Source organism: Coloeus monedula (assembly GCF_965178545.1).
Source record: "Coloeus monedula genome assembly, chromosome: 2".
NCBI lineage: Eukaryota > Metazoa > Chordata > Aves > Passeriformes > Corvidae > Coloeus > Coloeus monedula.
Window position 1 is genome coordinate 84509802 of NC_138782.1, and position 27630 is coordinate 84537431.

At 43.5% G+C, this 27630-nt stretch overlaps 1 protein-coding gene across 1 annotated transcript; it reads left to right on the forward strand.

Moving 5' to 3' along the window:
• Positions 1 to 4755: 4755 nt before the first annotated feature.
• TBX18 (T-box transcription factor 18) lies at positions 4756 to 25479 on the forward strand (the record flags this gene model as incomplete). Its single annotated transcript, XM_082300576.1, has 8 exons — positions 4756 to 5026; positions 5793 to 5976; positions 7511 to 7612; positions 10550 to 10721; positions 17067 to 17234; positions 18419 to 18483; positions 22092 to 22186; positions 24755 to 25479. The coding sequence occupies 8 exons, from the start codon at positions 4756 to 4758 to the stop codon at positions 25477 to 25479; spliced, it is 1782 nt and encodes a 593-aa protein (XP_082156702.1).
• Positions 25480 to 27630: the final 2151 nt, after the last annotated feature.

Consider the following 27630-nt stretch of genomic DNA (forward strand, 5'->3'; position numbering starts at 1 on the left):
GGGGGCACCGCCCTGTAAGGACGGCCGGGACGAGGGGCTCGGCGGGCTCACGGGGAAAGGCCGGTGCCCGCCGCGCGGGGGGTGACGCGCGCCTGCCGGCGGACCGCGCGCCCCGTCGGCGGCTACGGTGGGCTGGCCCCGACCCGTTTGCCTCCTCGGTGCGCGGCCGTCCCGCGGTGCTGAAGCGGCAACAAAACGTGCCACGCCGTATCGATGAGCCCTCCCCTAATCCCACTCGCGGCGGCTGTTTGAGGGCTGCCGTGGCCACGCTCCTGGCAGGTTGGGCTTGGCTTCGGCGCTACCGGCGATAGCCGCAACGAGGCTCCCCGCGGTTCAGGCTAAAGCTGGGTCACTGCAGGCGACAAGGGCTCTGTGCGCGATGAGAGCTCGGGGCTTCCCCTCTCTTCCCCGGCCCTGTTCCCTTTTCTCGGCTCCTGAGCTAGAAGCACCGAACGGGATGCTGCATGCTCTCTGGTCCTGGAGGCTGGGTCCAGAGCGGCCTCGTCGTCCGCTTGTTTTGGGACCCGCCAGTCGAGTTATGTAGTTTGAACCCGGGGAGTCTCAAGCGTTGGGAAACCGACCCCGCTCCCTCTCGTTCCGGCTCGGCCGCAAAGCTAAAGCCCGTCGGGCGGGCGCACGAGGCGGCGCGGTCGGGACAGGACCCGGGACGAATACCAGGGGGTTGCCCACGGCCGCCGGGACACCGCGAGCCTAGGCCCGGCGTGGGATGAGCCGGGACCGCCTGCGCTGCACGCTGCGAGCCGCGCTCGTTTTGCGCCCGAGGAAGGTGACATACAAAAGTGGAAGCAGGGGCCGAGCTGCTCTCATCGGAAACCGATGCAGAGCCCCGCCGCCGCTCCGGACGACCGCTCCTACCGGGTCCCTAGTGCCACCTCTTCCGTCGGGCTGCAGCCCACCTGGCAGCGGGGAAAGCAGTCCGGCCGGAGGATCCCCGGCGGAGTGGGACGTGAGGGCTCTGGGGACTTTCCTCTTTTCTATCTAAGCCACGCTTAACCTTCTCTCAAGCCTCTTTTGAGGGTCACCTGTATCTCTGGGGTAGTCGCTCTAAGCTTGCTGTTCAGCCCATTATAGCAAAATTGGAAGTGCTAATTCGCCCCCGACACACACTCAGCCGCAAGCAAGGGCAAGGGAGAGAAACGGGGGAGAAGGTGCTCTTGGGATGCACAAAAACAGGGTTCACAGACGACTTTCTCACCGGCGCCTATAATTTTTCTGCAGTTGATAATGTTTGACTGACTACACGCGGTGAGCTCCTTGCTATCAGTTTTACACACCACGTCTCCTTAGGGTGAAGCGATTAGGCTCACTTGGGGGGCGGAGGGAAGAAGAGGCTAATGATAGAAATATGTTTTCCTTAGTGACTGTTCCTATGGATCCCTGCTGGCTAGTTACAGAAAACCGTGTCTTTGAAGTGAAAAGGACGCTGTGGATATTTTACTCTCTGGTGGCACCCGGGTTCAATGTTCGAAAAGATCTGCAGAAATCACACTGTGAATGGCAAAACATGGCCATAACCTTCCTGTAAATGTCATTCAAGATTTTCTAAGGAAGGACAGGAAAATATCTTTCTGGTGTAAAACAATATATTTTTTTCCCCTGAAGTCTAAATATGTGACTCTTCTACATCAATTCACCTCACCCAATTGCCTAAAAGCCCAGACTGCATTTTAAAGTCCGGAAATAAAAGTAACCCCAGATAGGTGTTTTGGATATATATATTATACCATTAGCAGATCATTATATATATAGATCCTTCTCTCTTTCATCATCACATAAAAAAATTAATCGGACAGACATATGGATAACAGGTTGTTCGATAAATTTAAATCCAAACAGTTATTTCAAAAAGTCAAGAAATGAAAACAACATGCCACATAGCAACCTACAGAAATCTAGCGAGGAGTAAAAAAATCAACAAGGGTCATTCCTCTAGAAATAAAAACAATCCGGGCGATCTGTCCATCCGCCGTAGGGCGAGCAGGCTGCGCGCACCCCGCTGTGCGGCATGGAGGGATGCGGAGCGGTGCGGAGCAAGGGGTCAGGGTCTCTTCGGCGGGAACGCGAGGCGGCTGGCTCTAGAGGGAGGGAAAAGAATAAAAGCCGGGCAGGATCAGCAACTCCGTGCCCAGAGGCTTCTCCGTGACCTCCGCGGCACCGCCACCGCTTCGTCCCCGTCCCTGCACGCGCGCCGCAGCCGCCCTCCACCGGCGCTGCGCCGCCGGAGAGCCCGGCGGAGGAGCGGGGCAACTCGCCCCTACGCCGGCAGGTCCCGGCGGCCGCTCGGGGCCGGCCCCGCTCTCCGCACCCGCGCCGAGTTTCTCCAGAAGCTCAGCCTCGCCCTAAAGCCCCCGCGCCCCGCGTGGCTCGCACCCGGGCCCCGCCGCCCCGGAGCGCGCCCTCCTCCTCCCGCGCTCCTCCGCGCCCCTCCCGGGCCTCGGCGGCGGGGGTCGGTACCTGCTCCCGCGGGCCTCGCCGGGGCCGTCGCACCGGTGGCGGTGGCGTGTGTGGCCCGGCGGCCGGCCGCAGGCGGAGGGAGCGCGGAGCGGGGCGGCGGAAGGTGCCGTCGGAGATGGGCGGGCGGGCGAGGAGGCTGCGGGAGCGCCCTCGGACAGATAACATCCATTTCCTTCCTTCCTCTCCTCTATCGATCTCATCTCCTCCGCGACGGCGTTTAAACTCTTGCAAGATCCTCTAGCTTAGCACGTTTCGATCACTCTCGCACATCTGATTTCCTTCAGATTCAATCACGGCTGGAAAGGCAGAGCAGACAGACTTTAGACCATGGAACAGTTAATACGTCCCAGATTCAATGTAAAGATAAACTAACTCCACAGCACTGTTTGTCGGTGACAGGCATTAAGCATTTTCTGCTCTCCTATCAATTCAGAGCGACAGCCACTGCAGCGCAATTCTTTTCGTAGTAACGAATTTTTCTCAGACAAGTTGCCATCTCTTCCAATGTGGAGAGAGTTAGTGCTCCTACGTCGGTTTCGTTTTTGTTTTGTTTTTTATTTTTCTTTAATTAATTATCTTTCTGTCACATACCTAATTTTTCACGTCTGGAAAGCACTTCTACAATTTTAACGCTGATAACCTTATTTGAAGGGAAAATTTATCTCTAGGGTATATTTATTAATCAGTCCATTCCTCATAGTCTCTGACGAAACAGCTATTGAAATTAGCGATAAATTTGCATTTTACGGGTAGGTAAAATACAATAATGGAAACGGTTACGTCTCCTAAATGGCAGCTATTTCCGTTTTAGATTACGATCAGAATTCTCAGCTGTGCCACTCGACGGCCCGAACAGGACCTCCAAGGCTGTGACACAGGCGAACCAGATCACGAATTTCCTTCTCTCCTTTGCCCAAAACAGCGAAATGAGTTTGAGATCCTAGTCCCCTAAACAGTGAAATCTGCCACATTGGGTTTTTTTAAAGCTGGAGGGTTTCTATTCTGTTTCTTTCAAGGGAGCATGTCACTGCATTTAGTTCTGAGGAACAAAAATAAAATTTAAAAAATAGGCAAAAATGTCCCAACAAGAGAAGAAAAAAAAAATAAAAGAGAAAAAACACAACAAAAATCTCACCAGCTTTTCATTTCCCTGGATATGCAAAGGAAAGAATATCTGGTTCCAAACTTTTAATAGTTTTATTCACTGGAAAGATACGAAAGAGGATTTTTCCTGTAACTATTTTATGCACCTGAATATGATTATTACTGAAGTTGCTGCGGCTGCATGCATCGATGTTCATACAAGGTTCGGTTTAATTCTCGTTTTATTGCAGCCTTAGCGCTAATGGGTTGGGTTTAGCGGAGGTTGTGGATGCTACACTGGAACCTCTCTGCAGCCAGAGTTTGAATAACAACGCGATCAATCTCCAAGCGCAACAGTAACAGCAATAATTCCTAATCCCTTACAGCAAGACAGGGCACAACGTCATTGTTTAACGTCCGAACGGTTTTCCCGGCCCAAACGCTGCGCTCCCCGAGAGCCCCCCTTCCCTCTGCGTTCCGGGGGGAGATACGGCTGGGATCGGGGGTGTCCTTTTAGCGTTCATTGCGGGTGCATCTGCTGCGGGCCGGGGGCGCGGGGCTGTTCGGGCCTGGGCAGAGGCGGGCTCGGGACGGTGGGGCGCTGCCCCCGGCCGCGGCGGCGGGGCCCCCTGGAAGGGCGGCGGGGCCGGGGCGGCGGGGCCGGGGCGGCGCTGATTGGGCTGCGGGCGGCCGAGCCGCACCGCCCCCGCCCCGCGGCTCCGCCCGGCCCCCGCCGCCGCAGTGACACTAATGAGCGAGTTCTTCCCACAGGTCTCCTGCCTGGAAGTGCTGACAGATCAAGGCAACAAATTTCAATTACAAGCCCTAATTTGTGTCCGCAGAGCGTTTGTTACCCATGTCAGTCCTGCCTGGCCCATCAGACGGGGCAGAACGTGGAGGAGGAGGAGGAGGAGGAGGAGGAGGAGGGAGAGAGAAGGAACGCATCTGCAGAAAGGAATAGATTTTTTTTCCACTTTAAAAACCCCAAAACAATCCCCCTCCCCCCCCCCAAAAAAAAAAAAAAAAACAACCAACTTGGCTGATAACTCGGATTTAAAAAGAAAGGCGAGGAAAAGCCCCAGCCCCTTGCCTGCGCGGTCGGGAGGACGGGAGGGCGGCCGGCGCGGCGGGCCGGGCGCGGGTGCCGGTGCCGGCGGCCGCTGGGCGCCTGGATGCGCGGGCTGTAGGGTGGCGGGCATGGCCGACAAGCGGCGGTCCTCGCCAGGCACCACGATGAGCCTCAAGGCTCACGCCTTCTCCGTGGAGGCTCTCATCGGGGCCGAGAAGCAGCAGCAGCAGCAGCCGCCGCCGCCGCCGCGGCAGCCCAAGCGGCGGAAGCTGGGCGGCGAGGACGAGGCGGCGGAGGACGAAGGGGGCAGCGGCTGCTGCGCCAAGAGCTCCCCCGCCGCTGCCATCGGCAGGACCTGCGGAGAAATGGACCTGGGCTGCGCCGCCCGCGCCCCCGCCGGTGAGTGCCGCATCGCGCCCCGCCGCTGCCCGCGGCCCCGCTCCTCGGCCGGGCTCGGGATCCCCTTTCCTCTCTGCCATCGCCGCTCTGATTCCTCGTTATCCCTGTCTTTTCACGCTGCGTGGGCACCCACCACCCTTCCCGCTGGCCTGGCGGTGAGGATCCACGGCGGCCTTGGGACGCTGGCACGGGGCAGGGCGGCTGCCGGCGGGGCTGTGGGTGCCGCAGCGCGGGGGAGCGACGGCACGGGGCTGTCCCTAGCCCTGCTTCCAAGGAGAGGGAGAAGCGCTTGTACAACACATATGTGTATATGCGCTGGCGAAAATGCATATGCAACTATGTATAGAATTATACGTGCATATATATATATATATATGTATATACACACACAAAACACCTACATATATGTGTGTGGGCAATTTGCTGTGTGCGGACGGGAGCGCAGTTTCCCGCTGCGGGACAGAAGCCCGTGGCCAAACGAAATGCGCCGCCGGCCTCTCACCCCGGACCCGCTGCCGCCCGCCTCGGCGCGGGCGCGGTGCGGCGCCGGGGGCGGCTCGTCGCTGGCAGCCCGGCCGTCCTGCCGCGGTCCCGGCACTCGCATCGGCCCGCTACCCGGAGCCAAGGCTGCGGCCCGGGACGGGCCAGCGCAGGCCGTCGCTGCCGCCGGGCTAGCGCGGCGCCGGGTCGGCCGGGGCCGAGGGGTACCCCGGTCGCGAAGTCCGCTCTACCCCGGCCGCTATCGCTTCCTCCGCTCTCTCCGCAGGCGGCTGCGAGGAGGGCTTCCTGGCGGCCTCCCCGCCCGCCTCCCCCGGCGGCTCCCCCAAAGGCTCGAAGCCCGGCTCGCCGCTGCCCACGCCGCAGGCGCCGAGGGTGGACTTGCAGGGCGCCGAGCTCTGGAAGCGCTTCCACGAGATCGGCACCGAGATGATCATCACCAAGGCGGGAAGGTAACGGCACCGCGGGGCCGCCACCCGCGCGCTCCCGGGGCGGGCGGGCACATCAAAGCGGGCGAAAACCGGGGGAACCCTCCAGATTTACGAGGCAGGTAGATGGCGATAATGTTAGATGGGCACGGGAGCATGTGGCGTTTCGGGTTTCCTGTTCATTAGGGCGAGGTCTGGGAGCGCCGTGCCCTTCTGGGGGGAAGCTTTTCCCCTTTCTAGGGGCTACACATGGTAAAAACCTGGGAAGTATAAAAGTATTTGAACTTATTAGAAATTACAAAAACATATTTTATTGAATCCATATGCTACCGTCTGCATTTTCAGAGAGGCTTTATTAATGATTGAAACGCAGTCTTAAACAGCACAAAGCTACATTTGTCTTAAGAGAGTCCAGTCGGGGAATTTCTGTTTTATCTTACAGGTGCACTGAAATAACAGCAAAAACTAGTCAGCCACAGTCAGGTTTTTACCCTCCTGCTTATTCAGAAATGGCGGAGATAGGATTTTTGTTTCCAGTAACGACTTTTAATTGATTGGTTTTTTTAATATATGTGTGTGTATATATATATATATATTAGCACAGCAGCAAATACTGATAAACTGGAATAACTTTCAGGTTTATAAAATATAGAAGAATATTTTATTAGCGTGCAGTCAGGACCTTTTTTTTTTTTTTTTTTTTTTTTTTGGCTTCAAGAATGAAGTTTTCTGATAAAAAGCACGCCAAACTAAGAAGGGCACTTTTATGTTAAAACCACCTAATTGGTTAATTAATCCGTTTCTCCACAGAAGAATCTAAATCTTGAACGTTTTGGTTTTTGTCTTTTTTTTTTTTTTTTTTTTTTTTCCAGAAATTAGCTCGTAGATTTGTTTCTGCTTTCAATAAAGAAGTTTTACTATACCTTTCAAAGACAGAGTAGCTCTCGCACTTCACCTTTAGTAAGTTGCAGACAGGAAGTCCCGTCTCAATAAAGACCATATTGTTGGGTTAGAGCATGGCACATTGGCTTTTATAACTGCATCCTTGCGGTGTTATAATTGTATCACCGTGGATTTAGCTTTCTAATTCGTCGCTACAGCAATGATACACCATTTTCTGCTGTCAGTTGAAACTTCGGTGGCAATTTGCCTTTTTATAAGCCTTGGGCTTCCTGGGTGGAGGTGATGTTTGCACATCTCCAGGAATACATTTCTAGCTAATATCTCAAATGGACTTTAAATGTGTGTACTGCTAAAGTAAAGTCTCAAGCCCAAATGATTTACTGTCTAACAATAAAATTGAAATGATGTGGTAATAGCTGTACTCCCAAAGCGTATCCCTAAACATATGAAGCATTGTTCGAGTAAATCCACTTTGGAAATCTGTTTTGACATATCGAATGGGCCATTTCATGGCTATGTAACTATAATCGTCCAAAAGGACTCTGTAGGCTAAAAGGAAGAACGAGAAAAATCCCACGAAGCGGTTACTTTTCCTAAACAACCATTCCCGAGTCTGTTTCGTATTAAAAATGACCTCTCTCTTTCCAATGTTCAGGCGGATGTTTCCCGCAATGAGAGTGAAGATCTCAGGTTTAGACCCACATCAGCAGTATTACATTGCTATGGATATTGTGCCAGTGGATAACAAAAGATACAGGTATGGTGGCTTTTAGGCAAAAAATATATGATGTAAGCTATAGGGTGCTTGGCTGTTGGAAGAAAATATTAACACAACATAAATTAGCAGAAGATCACATTTAACTGTCCTTAAAGACTCTTATTTTCACCCAGTCCATTTTAAAAGACCATATTGTACCAAGTATGCAAAAGCACTTAAAATTTGTGTTGAAGCTCTTTGTGATACATTTGCCTCACACTGTGTATGTACTGAGGCCAGATGCTCAGGTTTGGCTTTCAGAGGGCAGTTCTAGTGTGGTCAGGAAATGTTATCATATTTTATTCCTCATCCTGTCAGTGGGAATTATTTCCTATTAACAAATAAATACGAAAATGTACATTTTCTAATGGTAAATGGTATTCACATTAATTAATAACATTAATAGCATGGATGTCTGAATAAAATACTTATAAGCTGTCTTGGTCATGTTTCAAATTGCTTATATAATTTAATTTAAAAGCTGTTTATCACTGAGATGTTTGATTGCTTAGACTCATAGGGGTAGTGTTTCTAATTACTGTTATTTAAAGAATTAATGGCATTATTGTCTGGAGAACGATGTGAGCAACAAAAGAGGTTGTTCTATGAACGTTTAGGAGTAGAAATGATGTCCTGAAGCATTCGCTATTTCGAGGGTAGTTGTGTATTGAGGGAGCTGGTTGTGCTCTGCAGAAGCCACTGGTACTGTAGAAATGTTTGCAAGATTGGGCCCGCAGCAGTTCCTGTTGAGAGTTGAAGCCATTTCCAAGGTGTTGCTTTACAGATGCAATCCCATGCTCCAGAGTAGCCAGGGGGGAAGCCTGGCCAGAGTAGTTCAGTGGAGACAGGATCAGGTCTTTACCAATTGCGGGTTTGATTGTTCTAACCTATACTTAGTATAATGTAGGGAAAACCGCTGCAGATTTAATTCTAGAACTAGGAATATTTCAGACCAAGATTAAAAGGTTGGTTCTGCAGGAATGCTGCCTTGTGTCCTAAGCAAACGCTGCCCTGTGTTTTTCCTGTACTTACCTCATTGACTGCTATTTTGTCGTTTTCTCATGGGATGTATAAGACCTTAGAACCATTTTAGATTTTGTTTTTCAACAAGGGGCACCAGATAAAAGGGCTGAGGATGCCCAGCATATACATTTAGGGGAGTCTTTCCTGTCTGTACCACAGAGGAAAAAATGTTTTTTTTTTCTTTGTACCAGTGCAGCGCAGTCCAAATGAAAACTTTTTTCTTGCCTTGTGTTGCATGTATGCATTTACTTAATTTACTACAGTCTAAACATATAGTTCCTAGAAGGTCTGAATAATTCATAAATTCATAGAAAAAGCAAGGTAGTAATCCCAAATTAATTAAAATGTTATACTAAAAATTAAAAGCAGTTATTCTGAGTATGAATTGTTAAAACCTCATTTCATTTAAAATAATTACAGTCAAACTGACCTGCACTGTCTTCACAGTGTGATACGTGATGCACAGGTAACTGAAGTAACTTAACAAGAGTTGTATGAATGGCAGTATTTTCTTAGCTGACAAACTTGAATTTTTTTGTATTCATGTATTAGTATCCATGCCTTTGAGCTTTCCTCTAAATATTAATATTTTACGTGTTTTACTTGTTGCCTCTTCTCATTCTATTCTGTGCTTTGTATTGCTGACTGCTATTTCAGCTCTGGCTGTTCGTGCAGCTTCACACACTGTCTTGCAGATCTTTAAATTTCATAGACACGACAGCAGTCACACGGAGTCTAGTCTTTAGCTGACAGAGCAGATAGCAAAACTAATGGAAATGAGGAAAATCACATCTAGGTCTGGATTTCTAGCAAAATTTGACCTTATAAATATTTGGAAGCTTAAGCTGTAGCTCAAAATGTGTATTTATAACTAAATGTGTATTTATGTGTATTTATAACTTTATTTACTTTTCTAGGGAAAGCATATATGTAGTATAAACCAAGAAATGTAAAGTAAATTAAAAATGTTACAACAGTGATCTGGGTTTAAGAATTTGTCCCCAGGAGAGAATTTCACCACCATTCTAGAATTTACTATGCAGCTTGATCTGAATTGTTTGGAGTGATACCTGCATTGGATCACTTTGTTTTCTGTTCTGATTATGTTGCTTGTCATTTTCTAATAAGGAACTGAATTGTTCAAAGATATGATTTGATAAAGTCTTTCTTGTTTTCTTTAAAAAATATGGCTGAATTACTGGAATTTTACTGTACTTGGAAAAAAACCCCTTTCAATTAACGCTTTTTAAACTGCTTTGTGAAGTGTCTGCCTTCAAAATAGATTTTCTACCAAAGCAGGCACTATTTTTGTCATAAAATCACCTCATCAGCATTGGCCTATCAAAGGAACTACAGACCCTGTGTTTTCATTTTTTAACCTTTTTGCAATACTGTTCAAGCCAATTAATACGGTCTACAGAAATATCGAGGGCATAGTTTCAAATACTTTCACTATTTTTCCCAATCATAATGTTCTTTCCCTTCAACAGCTTTATTTATAGAGTCTTATATTAGATTCAACATGATAAATCTTCCAAATATGGAATTACTACTCAATTTGATAAAAGAAGGACCAGATTTGTTTGCTGGTGCCTTTTCAGAGCAGACCTGTAGCAGTCACTAAACTGACACCAGCTTAAAGCTCATTTTGAAAGCTAATGTTGAGACTGTGAGTGATTTTAGGAAGAGTAGGGTCACATCAGAGCATGAATTTTAACCTTATTTGTGCAGGTGCCAGAACTACGTTTTGAAACAAACAAAAAAATCTTTTTATTTATGTAAAATTGTGTCCTTTCATGTTTTTTTAATTGATGGGTTTTTGCTATGTGCATGGGCCCTAATTTATTAATGCTGAATGGGTCTAACAAATTGTTTTGGTGCTTGTGGTTAAAGGTATTTGTTTTCTTTTTATAGGTATGTTTATCATAGTTCCAAGTGGATGGTGGCTGGTAATGCTGACTCCCCGGTGCCGCCTCGTGTTTATATTCACCCTGATTCACCTGCCTCGGGGGAGACATGGATGAGACAAGTGATCAGCTTTGACAAACTGAAGCTTACCAATAACGAGCTGGATGATCAAGGGCATGTGAGTACTTGCTCTTCAAGTGGCATTATGTGTAGGCACATTGCTCAGCCCTGAGAGGCTCTGACGTGCAGCTTCAGGGTGCCAGAAATAGGCTTGACTTTTCAGAGTTGTTTTGGAATTTTACTGTCCAGATCTAAAATCTGCTTACTTTCTGCTCCAATAATTAACTGCTTATTAGAGCCTGCTGTTTTACTCCCCCCTCAAAGAGAGAACTCCTTCTGCAAAGTAAGACTTTACAAGGCTAAATTGCCTAATACAGAGGGGCAGAATTGCTCTCAGTATTTCCCACCAAGCGTGTTACTCGCAACTTCTGCTACGATCGAAAAGGACGCTTAAATTCACAAGTGGCTAGAAGAAACATTAATAGTGTGTAATAACTTCACATGAATAAAAATACACTTAAGTATTTTCTTAACCTAAGCGTTTGTGTGAAACCCCGTGAGGTGTTAATAATTGCAGTCAAAGACAAACAACATGGGAGCTGGGTTTGCTCCGATGATGATTTATTACATACCTTATGAAGCAAGACCCTCTCACAGCTGAGGCTCATTACTTCTGAAAAAACTGGCGAAGACGTATGCAGTATGAGTGTTCTGTTTGCAAGTTCTAAATTGTTTAGTTATGACATTATCTAATGTGACAAAATGTGTTATGTTAATATTTCCTTTTCTCTTCAAAACTGTTGAAACATGACAGATGTAAGCCAGTATCATTCCAGCAATCCTTAAAATAGTTTTACTTGACACCTTAAGAAATAATTAAAAAATGAGATTTTTTTTTAGTCAGGGTGAAGTCTTTGATTTTACAAACCCCTGTAATAAATGGCAAATGTTGGCATCCTTTCAGAAGGAGCATCAAGTTCCAAGTGGTGGAGTTTTAAGATGTTGGAGGAAAGTTTTGAGACAGGATGTGGATTCCATTGTCCTTAGCATAAACCAATTTACTAACCAAGATGCTTTGTCCTTCAAGGAAAGGAGTGAAAGAAAACATACCTGGCACAGAGCACAAAGATAACGCACTCGTCTTTCTTTATGGTTGCAACTCTGACATTGAGCCAAGTATTTTGTTAATACATAGTCTGAGATTTTTCCCCTCATTTGTGTTTGCAAATGAGATTAACAGAGGCAGGAATACAGGAGAGTGGCTGAGCTAGCAAATGTGATAACAAGGATAAAAAGGCTTCCATTTGTACAGTAGTTTTCATAATTTTATTTTGTTCTTCCTTAAAAGAAATGTGGGGGTATTCACTGAAATTAACAATGCTTTTCTTAGGATAGTACAAAAGAGGTTTTATATTTCTTCTTTCCAGAATTACAGTTATGGAGTCTTACTTGGCAGCATCCTTTTGAGTTAAGGTTAGCATATGAAATTCCCTTAGTTTCCCCAGCATTCGTGTATTTGGTACTCCTCTCAAGTGGGAGTTGTTTTCCCTGAATCCTGAGCCTATTGTAAGGGCTCTGAAAGTGAAGCAGATGCAAATGGATAAAATGTTGCTTTTCCAGCAGGGAGCTGGTTTTTGTACACGCTGGATGCAGAGGGATGGTCTGTGGGTACTGTGGTCCACCCGTGCACTTGCAGTTGCAAGCTGCCCTGCGATAAAATCTCAGCTACGCAGAGAATCGTGTTACTGTACTTTTCCATCCCAGATTTTAGCTTTGTTTTTGTTCTGAACTGAAACCTGTGGAGTGTACACAGCACACTGTTATTTGTAATATGGGGGGATATAAATTTTCTGGTCTTTAGTTAAGTATTTCAGCTTGGAAATGAGTGAAGTGAAGCTCAAGTACAGTGATTTGAGACACATTGAACTGATTCAGAGTTATGGCAGTACCCCTTCTCCCCAAAATGGAAATTTAAGTATTAAAATAAAAGGACAAAAGAAGGATGACTGTAAAATAATTTCATATTTCTCAAATCTGGGAAATTGCAAACATGTCATTCATAATTACCAGAAAAGGCAAAAGCAGAAAGCAGAAAAGTGTCTCTTCCAATGGGTACATTTTTTCTTTTAAAGCTATGGTAGTGTGGAATGCTGTATTGAAAAAGCTATGTAGCCTCTGAAAGCCTCTAGCAATAGTGGAAAATGAATAATCATATTTTGTGATGAATATAAAAAACCAATTGTTTCTCATAAGCAGGAGGAAACCATTTTTCTCAGGAGGGTACCAGGGGACGGATGGTGAATTAGAAGAGCTAGGAGTCAAGGCTGTCCCTCTAATATTTGTTCTTATATCAGATGTTCTGACTCTCCCACCCCTGTATGGAACATGGGGTATATTTTAGATTATTAGAAAGTGGGGGTTTTACCTCTCGTGTTTAGGCAGAGTGGCTCAGAGAAGCCTTGGTGCGTTTCCACCAAGCAGCGTTGGGCTTTAGCTGTTGTTCTTTGGGAATGCTTTCCCTGCTTTCTGGTTCTGGCAACTTAATCCCTGTTGGAATTGTTCCTTTATGCTTCCTGTGCTTGTGAAAGGCGTAAGCTTTTGCAGAGTAGTTGTGTTGAAATCCCAGGCGTAGGTTTGGTCTTGCAGGCATTGAGGTAGGGAGCTTGCATGATATCAGTCTAGACCCCTTTTACCTATTCTAGAGTATTAACTCTCAGAATGTCTGAGAGAAGTGGCCCATGTCTGTGGGAATAGAGACAGTATTTGGAAATAGGCACTAAGGTAGAGTTCCTGCACAGTATTTATGTTGTTGTAGTAGTTGGTGGCAGCCTGTTCATTCCCTTTGCACTGTGTTGCCCTGGGATTAGCATTCTGAGAAAGTAGATAAGCCATCTCTAAGAGACTCACTGCCCCAGTGCTTTCCAGATTTTGTGCTGCCTGCTGCTATTTTCATATTTCAAGTGGGAGTTTGTGACTACGCAATTTTATAGTGCTGCTCAGCGGAGAGATTTTGAAGTCATATTGCACATAGGATGCTCTCTGATACATGGGTTCCACTTGCAGTCTGAGGAGATGAGGCAAAATTTGTACAGACATGTTTTCCTTGTGTGTTTCTGATCTCAAAAGGGAGTTCCAGGGTGAATTCCCTGCTTTGGAAACACTGCATTCTTATAGAGTCGTTAAGACATGCACTGTGGCTTTTGTGTCTTTCATCTAAACTGTGATGCTAAGGAAAAGTAAACCTGGATTTTGCAGTTGTCACTGAAATGTGCGTGGTCTGGATGCTCTTTGTTAATGCCTCTCATCCCTCTCTCATCTGTGGAGTGAGTGCTGCATTGCAAAAGCAGTCTCTCCTTCCGGCTGGTTAGAGCTGGGTAATTTTTCTATTTCAATGCAGTTTTTAAACTGAATTTCAGTAGAGGGGAAAAGTCAATATTTTTTATGCTATTTTCCATGCTTTTCAACTGACTATTTTTTGATGCAGAGGAACATCTTTTAGCTTTTAGTGAAAATGAGGCTGTTAGTGTGTTAATTGTTCCTTGGTGGTTGGGGTGGGTTTTTTTCCCCATTTGAAAGTGGGGCGAGGCTGGAAGCAGAGGCGGACTGTAACTCTGCCCAGACTTGGCTCCAAGTAGAGAGCTCTGCTTACAGTCAGTGGGCAGTTATATGTTCTTGTCACAATGAAAAGCTGTGAAACGTCAGCATTTGCACTTGCAGTTTTTGTCTTAGTACAGAGGGAATCCGTGCTCCTCAGCCCCACACACTTCCCTGACTGCAGAAAGCTTGAATGCTTGTGCTTTGGAGGGAGGATAAAGGAGGATTTTTGGCAAAAACAGCAGCCAGGACCGTGCCAGTGGTGGGGAGGTGACTGTGTACTCTTGGCACTGCCCAGTTGCTGGAGGATTGGCATCTCCCCTGTGAAGGAGTATCTGGCTCTCATTTGTTCTGGCTGAGATGGTTGTGCCACAGTGGTGCTCATGCTCAGGGTCGGCTCTGAGGCCTCATTGTGGCAGCAGCTCTCAGAAGCCATTGCAAAGGTGATTGCAGCTTTGTGTGCCTGTAGGTGCTCTGGTCGCCTTTGCTCTGCCTCCTACCTGTGGGGTCCCTTCTGCGGCGTCTTCTGTTTGATTGTGATTTCTTGACAGCTGCTGTGGCCAAAATATAATTTTACTTTTTGTGACAGAGGTTTGTTCCCCCATGAAGTGTTTTGATCTTGTTCTGAGAGGGCTTTGTAGAGAGAGGCAGGCTCTTCAACTGTGAGTTGAATGTAATTCCAGTTCATATTTGGGAACACAGCAGGACTTCTGATTGGGGTTTTTTGGTGTTGGATTTTAAGGGCATGAAGGAAAAGTTGCTGTTTCTGCACATAAACTGTTAGATCCTGTTGGTGCTTTTAAATGTGCAAGCACTGTGAAATGAAAAGCCAGAATCTCCTTTTTGTTAACTTTTTCTTCACAGTAGCTTTAGGTGATGTTTTGAATAATAAAGCTAAAATGGTTTTGGAGTGGATGTTGTATCTCCTTCTCCTTTTATGTCCTATATTCATATGCTGCTCTTTAATTCACAGGGGCTTTACAGTTATGCATTTTTTAGAGTTCAGAGTCCTTCAGATCACTAACAAAGATCCCATTGTTAGAAGACATGGTACAAAATCAAGAAAAAAGATTATTGCTACAGATTTGCTAGTTGCCAAACAGTGTGTCAGCACAGGAAATTTCAGTATAGGACAGGGCCAGACACGTGTCTCTTAGGGGATGACATGGATCAGTTTAGCTGTAATAGCCACCCAGATAAGGAGTGGGAGATGTTCATCTCCGTGCTGCTTTGATTTCACTTGTTCTGACGTGTGAGCAGAGCTCTTTGTGGCTGCCAGTGTTATCGCTGATGTGTGGGCAAGCAGTAGTTTGCACCACAGAGCTGATGGGGTCAAGTAATCCATGTGGGAGCAGAATGTGGAGTGCTCAGTGGCATCCAGACAAATGGCAAGGCACAGAGTTGCAGGGGGTTTGAATAGTGAAACATCTTTCCTTGATCACGTCTTTTTCTGTTGCACCAGTATCTCCCCTGGTACCACTCGGTGTTCACAGGAAAACAGGATGAGGAATGTGCTGTCCTCTCCACATTTTCATTTTGTAGATCTTTGCCACTGGAGAACTGGAAGGAGTGTTGTAAAAGAGAAAACACTTTTGCATGATAAAAAATCTTACTCTGTTCAAGATTTCAGAAACTCGAAAAAGACTTCGTATGAGAACACCCATAGGGCACTCCCTGGGCAAATTAAATGGAGCCTATGATGTCATTGTCAAATCCTTACTCAAAGGCTAATAAAACCCCTGATTATCCAGAAACTTGCCTTACCAAAACAGGGTCATGTAATCTGGCCAGGACCAAGTGTATTAAACTAACCAAACTCTAGTTTATCCAAATGAATGTAATGTCCTCTATATCGTTTGGGTGAATGAACTTCCACAGTGTCTGGCATAGGGGCTCTGTTCAGTGCTTGAGCACACGTACACTCTGAGGCTACTCAAGGAGCAGGAAATTAAAAAGCTTCCCCAGAATGTTGATTAGTAGTTCCACAGGCCAATAGCCATAGGACTATTTATTTATCAAGTTACTAATTTCTTAGGGCTTCCAACAATAATAGTTAAACTTAAAAATTTTTTTATTGAAATCTTCTATTTTAATAGTGGTTAGCTGAAGTGGAGTAAAATAGAGGAAAAATTCTGTATTTGCAATCTTCTCTAAAATTGTGATGCAGTACCAAGAGGTATTTGTGTGTTTAATTTTATGCACTATGAGTTCATCCACTTCTCTTTTATAACTTATTTTTGATTGAGTTTTTGTATGTTGGGAGGGGTTTGTTTATTGAAATTCATCGTTTGTATTATAAATCGATTCCTATTAACACTTTGGAGTTTTGGATTTTGGTATCATTTTACTCTTAAGTTTATGCTTCTTCAAAGTGTGAGAGTCTCAGCTTGTGTTCCAACCAAGACTTGTTTCCAGCCTTTGGGATATAAGGAAAAAATTGCTCCGATAGCATATCCTGAAGGTTCCAAAAACAAAAGGCAAATTTCTGCTGCTGTTAATCCTGTTAGATCAAATCCAGACTTCAGTGGAAAAAAGTGACAAAACTTTCATAATTCCAGTGGGACTTAGACTTCACTCCTGATTTCTCTCTTTTTTTTTCCTCATTTTTTTGAGCCAGTTTCAATTGAGCCAGTCTCTGAATTTGGAGCTCCTGAGTCGTAATTTTTAAATGCTTAGGGTTGGCAATAACATAAATGCACAGGGATTAGACTACTGTAACAAGAACCTTCAGAGGTTAAAGAAAACATTTGATTTCCAGTAAGTGGCATGGTAAACACATACCATAACCTGTTCCAAAAAGCTCTTAGTCCTGAAACAGCAGGGTGTCCTTTCTAATAAATGTTATCTTTTTCCTTTCATGACTATGTAGATTATCCTTCACTCTATGCATAAATACCAGCCTCGTGTGCACGTCATCCGAAAAGACTGTGGTGATGATCTGTCCCCTGTCAAGCCCATCCCTTCAGGAGAAGGGGTGAAAGCCTTCTCCTTTCCAGAGACAGTTTTCACTACTGTCACAGCATACCAAAATCAACAGGTAATTTGGGCTTTCTGATTAGCACTTTACAGGCTTTTCAGAGCAGTCCAGAGACATAGAAGATAGGAGAAAAGCAAATAGTTTTATTGTAATTCTTATTAAAATAAAATTATCTAAACCCTTTTTGTACAAGTAGCTTTCACTGGTAGTATTGCTGCAGTGCCTGGAGGCTATAGCTGAGACTTCAGAGATGCTGCATGTAAAAAATCATTCTTATTATGGAGATCACACAGTCTAATTAGCATGCTTAATGGTGTCTTGATTATAAATATAGCATTGAAGAACAAGGCAAAGAGCAGTCTAATTTTTAAAGGTGTTTCTATACCTTTAAATGTAGATATGTGTCTGGATAGAATTTTTAAAGCACTTTTGTTCCTGACTCCAGTGCTTTTAATACTCCCAGGACCTTAACAGAGAAGCTGAGTTCTGAAGAAAGTTTCAGTAGTTTTTATTAACTGCATACAACTTATATTATTATGGGCAATTTATCTGGATCCACACTGATTCAAAGTCAAAAGTAAACTGCAGGTTGTATCACTCAGCTGTTTCTACCTCTTGTTGAAGTATTAGCAGACATAATGACACCACAGTGAGTGTTGTGACATTTTATTAATTCCATATAAATTATTGCAGCTGTATTTTTTGAAATTACATATGCATTGATGTCTTTACAAAGAGAAGGGCAGGAGAGCCACGTAAATACTGAAATATAAGTATTTGGTGACTTTCCCATTTATTAAAATAAATTACAGTTATTTGGGGTGGGCTGTATTTTGCTGGGTTTTTTGGTTGATCGGTTGGTTTGGTGTCTTTTTTATGGAGGATAATAACCTAGAGATAATCTTTCTTTTCACATTTCCTTCTTGACCAGTACAGAAATAAAATTTAATTTAAATTTTATTGCAGTCAGTGTACTCTCCTAGGTGAAAAATGAAATTTGCCTGAAGTTTTTCTCAGTAATTCCAACTGCCATTTGGCAACTTTAAATACCTATTAGTTTCTCTGGGGATCTGTAAAAATAATGATCAGAAGATTGGTCCTTATTTTGCTGTTTCAGGACAACCATCTTAAACCACACAAATATGAAGATGTTTCTATTGTCAGCTTACTTCTGTCAGAAGAGTTGTTTTCTCTGCTACTTACCTAAGTTGAAAGATAATAATTTCTCTTAATCATATTCACAGATAACTCGTCTGAAGATTGATAGGAATCCATTCGCCAAAGGCTTTAGAGATTCAGGCCGTAACAGGTAGGTGTTGGGAAGGAGCTGGGCTTGTTCCTGCTGACAGAATCAGTTTGTGAAGGCTGTTCAAGGTGAACACTTGTACTTAGAGACAAACTAATTTGAGAGCTCGTACTCCTTGAGGAACCACTCAGTAATGTTCTCTATGGTGAGCTCACTTTGTTACACCTCTGACCATCTAGGTCAAGAACAGGCTGGCACTCATGAACTCAAGTTTCCTTTCAGTGGAAGCAGTGAGATACCATGAAGGCTGCAAATGGACTTAATGTATCCTCAGGTCCGTGATTTCATGCTGAGCTTGAAATCTTCTCTTTCTCCTGGCTGGAGACACAAGTTACAGATACCCTTGTCAAACTCTAAGCCCAGGTTCTCTTGCATGGAAGTGGCATATAGCACAGATGGACGGCTTGTTTCCTCCTAAAGGGGGAGAAACTGCTTTGTGCAGTAACCTTACGTTGAGAATACTTGCCTAGGAGGTGGAAGACCTGTGTTCAAGGGTCTACTTAGTCTAAGAAGTTTTAAATCCACTTCCTAGGTGAATACCTTTTCTAGCAGGCTATAGAAGACCTTGAAATGAGACTGGTTTCCACCTCTTCTGTTGTGGATGGACTGATTAATTGCTTATTCTCTCTTGATCCATGAATCTTTCAAAATTGCAATGGGAAATCTGAGTAGTGCAAAGCGGAGATTTGGGTCTGGTCTGGGCTGCCAGGGTTGATGAGGTATTTTACCCAACGACTGTTTAATGCAAGCTAATTAAGCCTGCTTTGAATTGTATGTTAAACCATTTCAGCTAAAAAAGCGCAGTATTTTATTGTGGTGTATATTATACTTCAGTTCCAGCAACCACATTGTGTTTGGTGTCTGCAGCTGCTATATTTATGACAAGCCTTGCAGAGAAGGGAGCAGACTGTGTGCTGGTAGGAATGATCAGAGAGTTTCTTTTTGATAGTTACTTTAATGAGCTTGTCTGTTAGCAGATGCTACAGCATTAAAGCCTGTTTTGTGCCTACACCTGATTTACATGCAAGCTGAGACTGGACAGCAAATGAGAGTAGTTTTTAGAAGATGAATACTTACAGAAAGGATAAGGTTTTTGTAAAGACTTACAGGCATTCACTGTTAAGTATCTTTTCAGTATCTTTGAGATTTTGTCTTCTAGCAAGAAATAATTACCCATGCTCTGCAGCCCAAATGGGATGTCCCAGGCACTGACATAAATAGAGTTTGGCAGTCCTTTGTAGCCTTCTAGTTAGAAATTAAGTGAACAGCAGCTTCCAGGTAAATGCAGTGTCTGAAGCAAAACATGCTCTGTGTACTTTAGGAAGAAAAGGGTTGCCATACGTGCCCTGTTTGAAAGCTCTCTCTCATAGACAGTGTCTCTGTTACGCTTGCTCTTTGCAGAACTATAAGATAAGTACTAAGGAACTTCCTAAGAAGTGTGAAATCCTGATCCTCTGAAGCGTACAAGTTTAGGTAGACTTGGAATTTCCTCCATTATGTTATATGAAACGAGAAGATACCCTTTAAAACAGAAAGGAAAGAATTGTTCAGAAACCAGTTTTGAACAGGTCTTAAGATGGCAGGACAGCTCTGGTATTACCTGAGGAGAGTGTAAGAGTACTGCATCTGCAACCGCACAAATACAGTTATGGGACTGGGTGTATCCAGAGAGGTGTTTTTTGTTTGGCTGCTAAGAATAGTCTGGTTCAGGCATTAGAAAAAAAGCTGGATATTTTGTATGGAAGAGAGTTATTTTTTATGGAAATGGATTAAGAAGGCCAGTCCTGAAGGAAGAGCCATCATCTGTAAAATGTTTTGGAGCAGCCTTTAAATGAGGTCTGAGTGCTTTTACTCTACAAACACACTCGTTACAGAATTGACTCTGCAAACTCTTGTTTGCTGCAAATTGACATTGCTTTACTGAGGTCGGTATTGCTGTTTTCTTTTATAGTCTGTATTACTGGGTAAGTGTGTTTGGGAATTCAGCTCAGAATTTTAATTGTCAAGGAAAATTTCTATGCATTTATTCAGTCCATTATTAATTTACTCTGTTACTAAATACTGAAATTAAATGTTAAGGTTCTGTTACTCTCATTGTTCTAGCTGGTAGGTTTATCATTGAGGCATTTTAGTCTGCAACAAGTTTAAAAAAATACTGTGGTAAAATTATACCCAGCTTTTCAGTATTGCTTTAATAATTGCAGCTATCTTAGTCTGCACTGCTGCATGCAGTAATTCTGTTTAGTTAAAAATATGCCCTTCTAGGTCATTCCTGTTCAGTCCCACAGGCTATTTTACAGAAATCAGTAGCTTCACCTTTTAAAAACATTCCCTGTGCATTTGCAAAGTGCAACAAAATTTATGTGCTGAGAATAGTTTCATTCTTCAGGTGGGCCTTAAGTTTGACCCTATAAAAACTTTTACTCAGGAAAGGACCAGAATTTCTCCCTTTAAATACTTTGGGAAAAACATAACTGTTTTGTTAAATAAACTTGGGCATTTGATAGCGCAAATTAGGGTGGTGATAAAATGTGGAAATTGTTCGAAGGCATCTTGTATAAATTATCGCCTTGGCTACACTCCTCCAGGAGGTGGCTTTTATCTCCACTTTAACTAGAAATGAAAATTCACCATTACTGCAGAAAATTAAGGCTATCTTTTTAGTCCAGGTTCAGCTAATAAATGCTTCATAAATGTTTCCTGACAGACATTTGTGCTCCTGCTGGAAGGAGCAGTATCAGAACATGTTGGTTGCTTCACATTGGGCTATTTGCATAATTCAAGTTTACAAAGTGCTGCTGCTCGAAGGCAAGCCCTTGTATTTGGTGTGTGCCTGATGCTGACACTTAACAGGCCTCTGGGGCCCAGCAGCCAAAAATAACACCAAAATTATACCTCTAAGCATATATACCTCTGAGGTGCATTATTCATAAATAATTGTCAGAAAACAAATGGGCCTTTACATTCAGGAAACAGAGATTCTTCTAATTAGTGTCTGCCACCATTGTCTACACAGTCACTTCTGTTTTCTCAGGACACTGGCAAGAAAATAAACAAAGACTTTTAGTTTCTAAAGGCATTTTGCTTAGCAGGTAATAACCAAGACAACGTTGCTTTATATGTGATTTTAGTAGCAAAATATCTGTACGCCCATGCCTTGCTGATGTTCTGAGTGTGATTTTCCAGCTCATCAGTAATGACTGGGGATTCTGTTTTAATAGAAGTTGTCAGTGGATTACCTTTTTTCGAGGAAGAAATAGCAGATCATCCCTCTGGATGATTTCTTTAAGAAATATCATACTAGCAAAACATTTAGCATTGTTTTAGCCAAGTCTTCCCACTCAAACAGCCGTCCCAAAAGGCCCAAAATATTGAAATAGAGAGCCAGGCATGTGGAATTGGACAACACTTTGTGTGGTGTCAGCCTAGTGATTGCAGGTCTCTGTGGTCTCATGGATAGGCTGTAAGGCTCTTTTCTAAAATGCAAAGTCAACTTCAAAATAATCCTGAAATTTTACTAATTTTTATATGTTTCTGAGGTAGAGTATCCAGAGATGTGTGGCAAAATACAGGTTGCTTTCATGACACCATGATTCTTTTGTTCTAAATAGAATGGGACTGGAAGCTCTGGTAGAGTCTTACGCCTTCTGGAGACCTTCCCTGAGGACGCTTACATTTGAGGATATACCTGGGATACCCAAACAAGGTAACAATTGTCTTTGTGTTCTTTCAAAACAAAAAACAAAAGAAGATGAAGCTTTGCCCATCATACCTTACGTAAGTCTAGGTAATTGTGTTACTTGCAAGACAGAAACAACCAACTAACCACAGTGCACCCATCCCCCCATATCAGTTATTCTAAGTTAGAAAACGAATGCTAACTCAACCACTGTGGGAATAAAAATGTTAGATTGTAAACAAAAATCAGATCACATGTGGAGGAGAATGCCAGTTAGACAAGAATCAAACAACCTGTTCCTTAGAATTATGCTCTGGCTAGTTACAAAAGGTAAAGATCACTTACAGATGACTTCTGTTGTACACACCCAAATCCCAGTGTAGGAATCACTTGTGTCTTTAAGAAAAAAAAAAAAAAAGGAATTAGAATAGAAACGTTCTCAAAAGGAAAGAAAAAATAGTAGGGCGCTTAATTTTTTTTCTTCTTAGAACCCCTTCTTGATTCTTAAAGACCTGTAAATTGTTCAGTAAGTGGGCCAACAAACTTTATCTGCATCCTAGAGCTTAAAAAATTGGATCTCCTCTCCATTTTGCTTTTTCCTGCTCCTTACTCTTTGTTGGAAACCTCTTTGTTTCCACTTTCCCCATTGTGCAGGTAGTGTCATAAGTGAGAAAAATATTTAAATGGCCTATTTGGACAGAGAATGGAATCTCTGTACTCTTTTCTGAGTTCTTTTATTTCCAGAGTACGCCAATGCATGTAGAAAACCTCTCAGCCTTTTCCTAGCTAAATCAGACATATTGCTCCCAATTCTTCACATTTTGTGCTACCAAATTTACAAACATCCAGTCTGCTTTCTTGATAATATATTGACTGCAAAGTTGTTAAAGCTCCTCAGAGCAAAAATCCAGAAAATCCAGAAATTCAGAAAATCACTTTTGTCAGCTTCTTAGTTCACTCCTTCAAGAAATCTTGAGCATCAGTCCTTGATGTGGGCAACTAAAAGGTTTTGTGCCAAGTCAGAGATACACTGAGTGAGTGTTGGCAAAGTTTTGGGTGGAGCATGGGGGTGAGGGGTGGTCTCATCAGAGAGGCCTTTAATGAGAAGTTAGATTGAGACCTGAAATCCCTTGTAAGACTCGGTAAGATTGAAAGGCAACTGACGATGCAGTCAATCTGTTTAGGAAAAAGACCAGCTTCATTGGCTGTTTGTATGTAGGAGCATTGTTTGAGAGCACAGGAACTGCTGCTATGAACGTCTCACTTCCTTTTCTGCTGTTACCTGAGGTTAAGAAGATTGTTGAAGTTACTCTTGATATTCTGAGGATGGAAACTGGGATCCTTGCAAAATCTGTAGTCACCTATACCTTGGACGTAGAGACTTTCCGAAAGACCCCATTTGAAATTTGTCCTGGTTGTTAATGCTGAAAGTGCCCATCTTCAGGTAGTGGAGGCATTGATTGAGATTAAAAGAAAAATATGTCTTATACCAGGATTTCTGTAATGTGGCAGTGTCTAATGGTGCTTTGTGCTTGTGGTATCCTGTTAACAGAGAAGAAGCAGCAGGCAGTGTTCATTAATAATGTATTTTTCTTTTTACTACCTCAGCTATTATGATCAACTGTTAGCTTATGGACAACATTTATTTCTTTGCAGCATCAGGCTGCTTGATTGTTAATATGATTCGTAAACAGGAGGTCTTCCTTTTCAAGTGTCTTCTGCCCGGAAGACTATAAAAGGCTCCAGTAAATTTTTCTACGCTGAGTTTTCAGGAAGATACAATCTTTTAAGAAAAGGAAATGTTTCTTGCAGCTGGGAAACTTTCAGTCCTGAGAAAAGGCTTCACCTGTAGCAAGCAGTGTGCTTTCAGGAGCATTCAGCACTGGGATTTGTAAAGTAAAAAGTTCTGATATCAGTAAATTAACAATTTGCAAACAGTTGACTCCAAATCTACCTATTCAAGGAATGAAGCAGCTATGCACAGTGTTCAGCCTACACTTTTCCTGAAGTTGTTCTGAACCTTTTGGTTGTTCTCAGAATTTTCTGGTTTGAAGTCAGAAATTTTTTGTTCTGAAGTTTTGTTCTGAAGTTGGGAACTTTCCTAAAGCTGTTATCTGTGAGAGCCTCTGTCATCTGAGCTAAGGAGCTGGTTCCTCAGGTGGTGCTCTGACAGTGACAGTCAGGCAGAGAGCGCTTGAAACCCATTCTGAACTGTAGCAAGAGCATAGACAAGCCAAAAATCATAATTTTGAAGAAGGCATCCTGTGATGTGGTACTCACTTGGTTACATCTTGACTGCCATGCAATTTCCTTCCATGTCATATAAGGAGCAGTTAACCTTTTGGGCAGGAGCTCTAAGTACTGAGTGATGGCTGTAAAAATGTAACTTCGGTTCTCTTTCTTGGTCAAGGTGTTTCTTTAGATATATGCATGTGGTTTACTCACACATCCTCCTGCACATGTATGTAAAAGTTTTTAATTTATTTGATTTGGATTCCATCTCAAGGGTTGTTATAAAAGGCAAAGGTCTTGATCTGTTACCTAGGAAATGGACCTTTCCCAATGTGCTTCTTACACTGTAATATTCTCTTCCAGGAAATGCAGGTTCCTCTACTTTACTCCAGGGATCTGGCAGTGGAGTGCCATCTACCCACCCTCACCTTCTACCAGGTTCCCCTTGCTCATCTCCAGCCTTCCACCTCAGTCCCAACACTAGCCAGCTGTGTACCCTTGCTCCAGCTGACTACACAGCTTGTGCCCGCTCAGGCTTGACCCTGAACAGATACAGCACTTCCTTGGCTGAAACCTACAACCGGCTCACGAACCAGACCAGTGAGACCTTTGCACCCCCAAGGACTCCCTCCTATGTCGGTGTGTCGAGTAGCACAACTGTGAATATGTCTATGAGTGGCAATGAAGGGGATGCATTCAGCTGCCCGCAGACTGGCTTATCCATGCAGATTTCAGGGATGTCTCCACAGCTCCAGTACATCATGCCTTCCCCATCCAGCAATGCTTTTACTGCTAATCAAACCCACCAAGGCTCCTACAACACGTTTAGACTGCACAGTCCCTGTGCGCTCTATGGATATAACTTTTCCACATCCCCTAAACTGGCTGCCAGTCCTGAGAAAATCGTTTCTTCCCAAGGAAGTTTCTTGGGGTCCTCACCAAGTGGAACCATGACGGATCGGCAGATGTTGCCCCCTGTGGAAGGAGTGCACTTACTTAGCAGTGGGGGGCAGCAGAATTTCTTTGACTCTAGGACCCTAGGAAGCTTGACACTCTCGTCTTCTCAAGTGTCTGCACATATGGTTTGATGAAGCCTTTAAGTAAAAGTACAGTATGTTTGGTGTCTACAATGTATTTCTTTTGGAATATGAAAGGACACTCGATGTAGCTTGTAAAGTGTGTGTATATATAATATGAGAGGAAGTTTCACTAAAATTTTGTCTTCTTGTGGCCAGATTATTCTCCTATTTTGAGTTACACAGAGTTTGCTGGAGTGCAGACTGCTTTAGTTTTCTGGTATAATACACTTAGTTGTATAACACGTTGGGACATATGCAACAAATTAAGTAAGGCTTCCTCCCCTTTCCCCCTCCTCTGTTCTAACCCTTTAAAGAATGAAGTGACACTTGGAGTATTAAACAACACAAAAAAGCCCACTTACATTTCCTACTAGCGAGTTTCTTTAAAACATTCATACAATAAGCTGATGCACCAAAGGCATTTTACAAGTTTCTTCTCTGTTATAAGGGATACAAAGGGTATTTGGGCTTCTTAGTGTTAAGCATCAAGCATCCAGCCTAAAATAGAAGTTTAGCTAATGAATTATTTACAAAGTAAACGGAATGATTCGTTTGCCTTCTCATGATATGCTGTTTTTAGCTTATCAACAGCACAGCATTCTCACCAGGATTTGTTTTTTTCAGCATTAGTCTAGATTTATGATTATATATTTGAGACAAATAATGCATATTCAAATTGTGGTGATAGGAATAATATAAACCAACAGCACTAGAAGCAGCATTCCTTTGTATGAAATGAACTTTGGGGTGCTTAATTTTTGTCAAAGGAAGGGCTTGATGCATTTTTTCCTCCATAAATATTGCCTATAAGACATTTACTGGACAGTAGGATATTCTAATGTATCTTTGTTTTTGTATTTTTACTTTTTTAAAAGAAAATGCAGGTTTGATTTAGGAAAAAAAAGTGAGCAGGATAAGAAATTCCATTATTGGTTTTACCTGTTTTGTGTGTGATGTGTTTTGGGTTTGGTGTTTTGCTATTTTTTTGTTTGGTTGGTTTTTTAATGAGGGCGAAAGGTCATGCATCCTGAATATTTCAAAAATGCATCACCTGTATCAATAAGGCAGATGACCCAGTTTGCCCAAAAGTATTTCTGGAAGCAGAACGTTGTCATAGCTGCCTTCCTGTTGCTCTGGTTTTGTCCTGGAATTGGACAGGTTTCTTTCATTCCCACCTCTGGTTTCTAAATGGCACTTGTAAGAAAGTAGATCACCATCTGCTCCTGACCAGACTTCTCCAGAGTGACAAGGACACAGAGAGTCATTTACCATGGTCAAATTTCTGCCCTCATCTGCACCTGCACAGCCCAGGTGTGTATCAGTCCTCCCGCAAAAGCTGCCTCTCAGCTGCCTGTCTGTCAGAGCTGAAGCCCAGAGGTTCAAATTTTAGTGCTTGAGAGATCAGGTATTCAACAGTATGCTAATCCTCATTTATATTGTGCAGGTGATGTAAAGGCATTCTAAGGTGGGTACAGATGTAGTTGAAAATGCTTCCCTAGTCAGCACTGAAGGAGATTAAGGTCTTTCAGGTTTTATGTTTGTTGGATTTTTTTGGTGAAGGTGAATTTTCATGTTTCTCAAGTGTTCCTATATCTTTTATGGCAAATTGTGGGCTTAAACACTCTCACTTCAAGAAAGACTCATTCCAGCTAACATTTCTTCAGTGAGATGGAGATAATGCATGCAGAAACAGCCCTCTTGCTACCTCTGCTTACTTGGGAATAGAACAGCAATCTTTATGCCTCTGCCTGAAGAAGACTTTATTTCTATCAGTTATATATCTGTGTCTGTTAAAGATATGTATAAAGTTCTCATTCAAAGTTAGAAAGAGAAGAGGATTCAATTGAGGTGATGTGGGCTTGCTTCTTTGCTGTCTCAAACTTCCTAAGTGGCCTTTCTGAGTGAACCTAAATTCTCTCAGTCTCTATTAGATTTTTTTCCTTCTGAAAAATGTGGTAATAGCACTTCTCTTCCTCTGAGGAAGGGGTGACAGTACACTGAAAATGAAGATCATTACGTCTGCTGTGCTGTGGACAGTATGTTACAGATGAATGGCTGGGTAGGGTTCATATATGAGGATAACGAAGAACATGCGTGGTACTTCGGCTCTGTCGCTGGTCTTGGCAGTGCAGTGTCCTTTGAGGCAAACTTCCTAGAAAA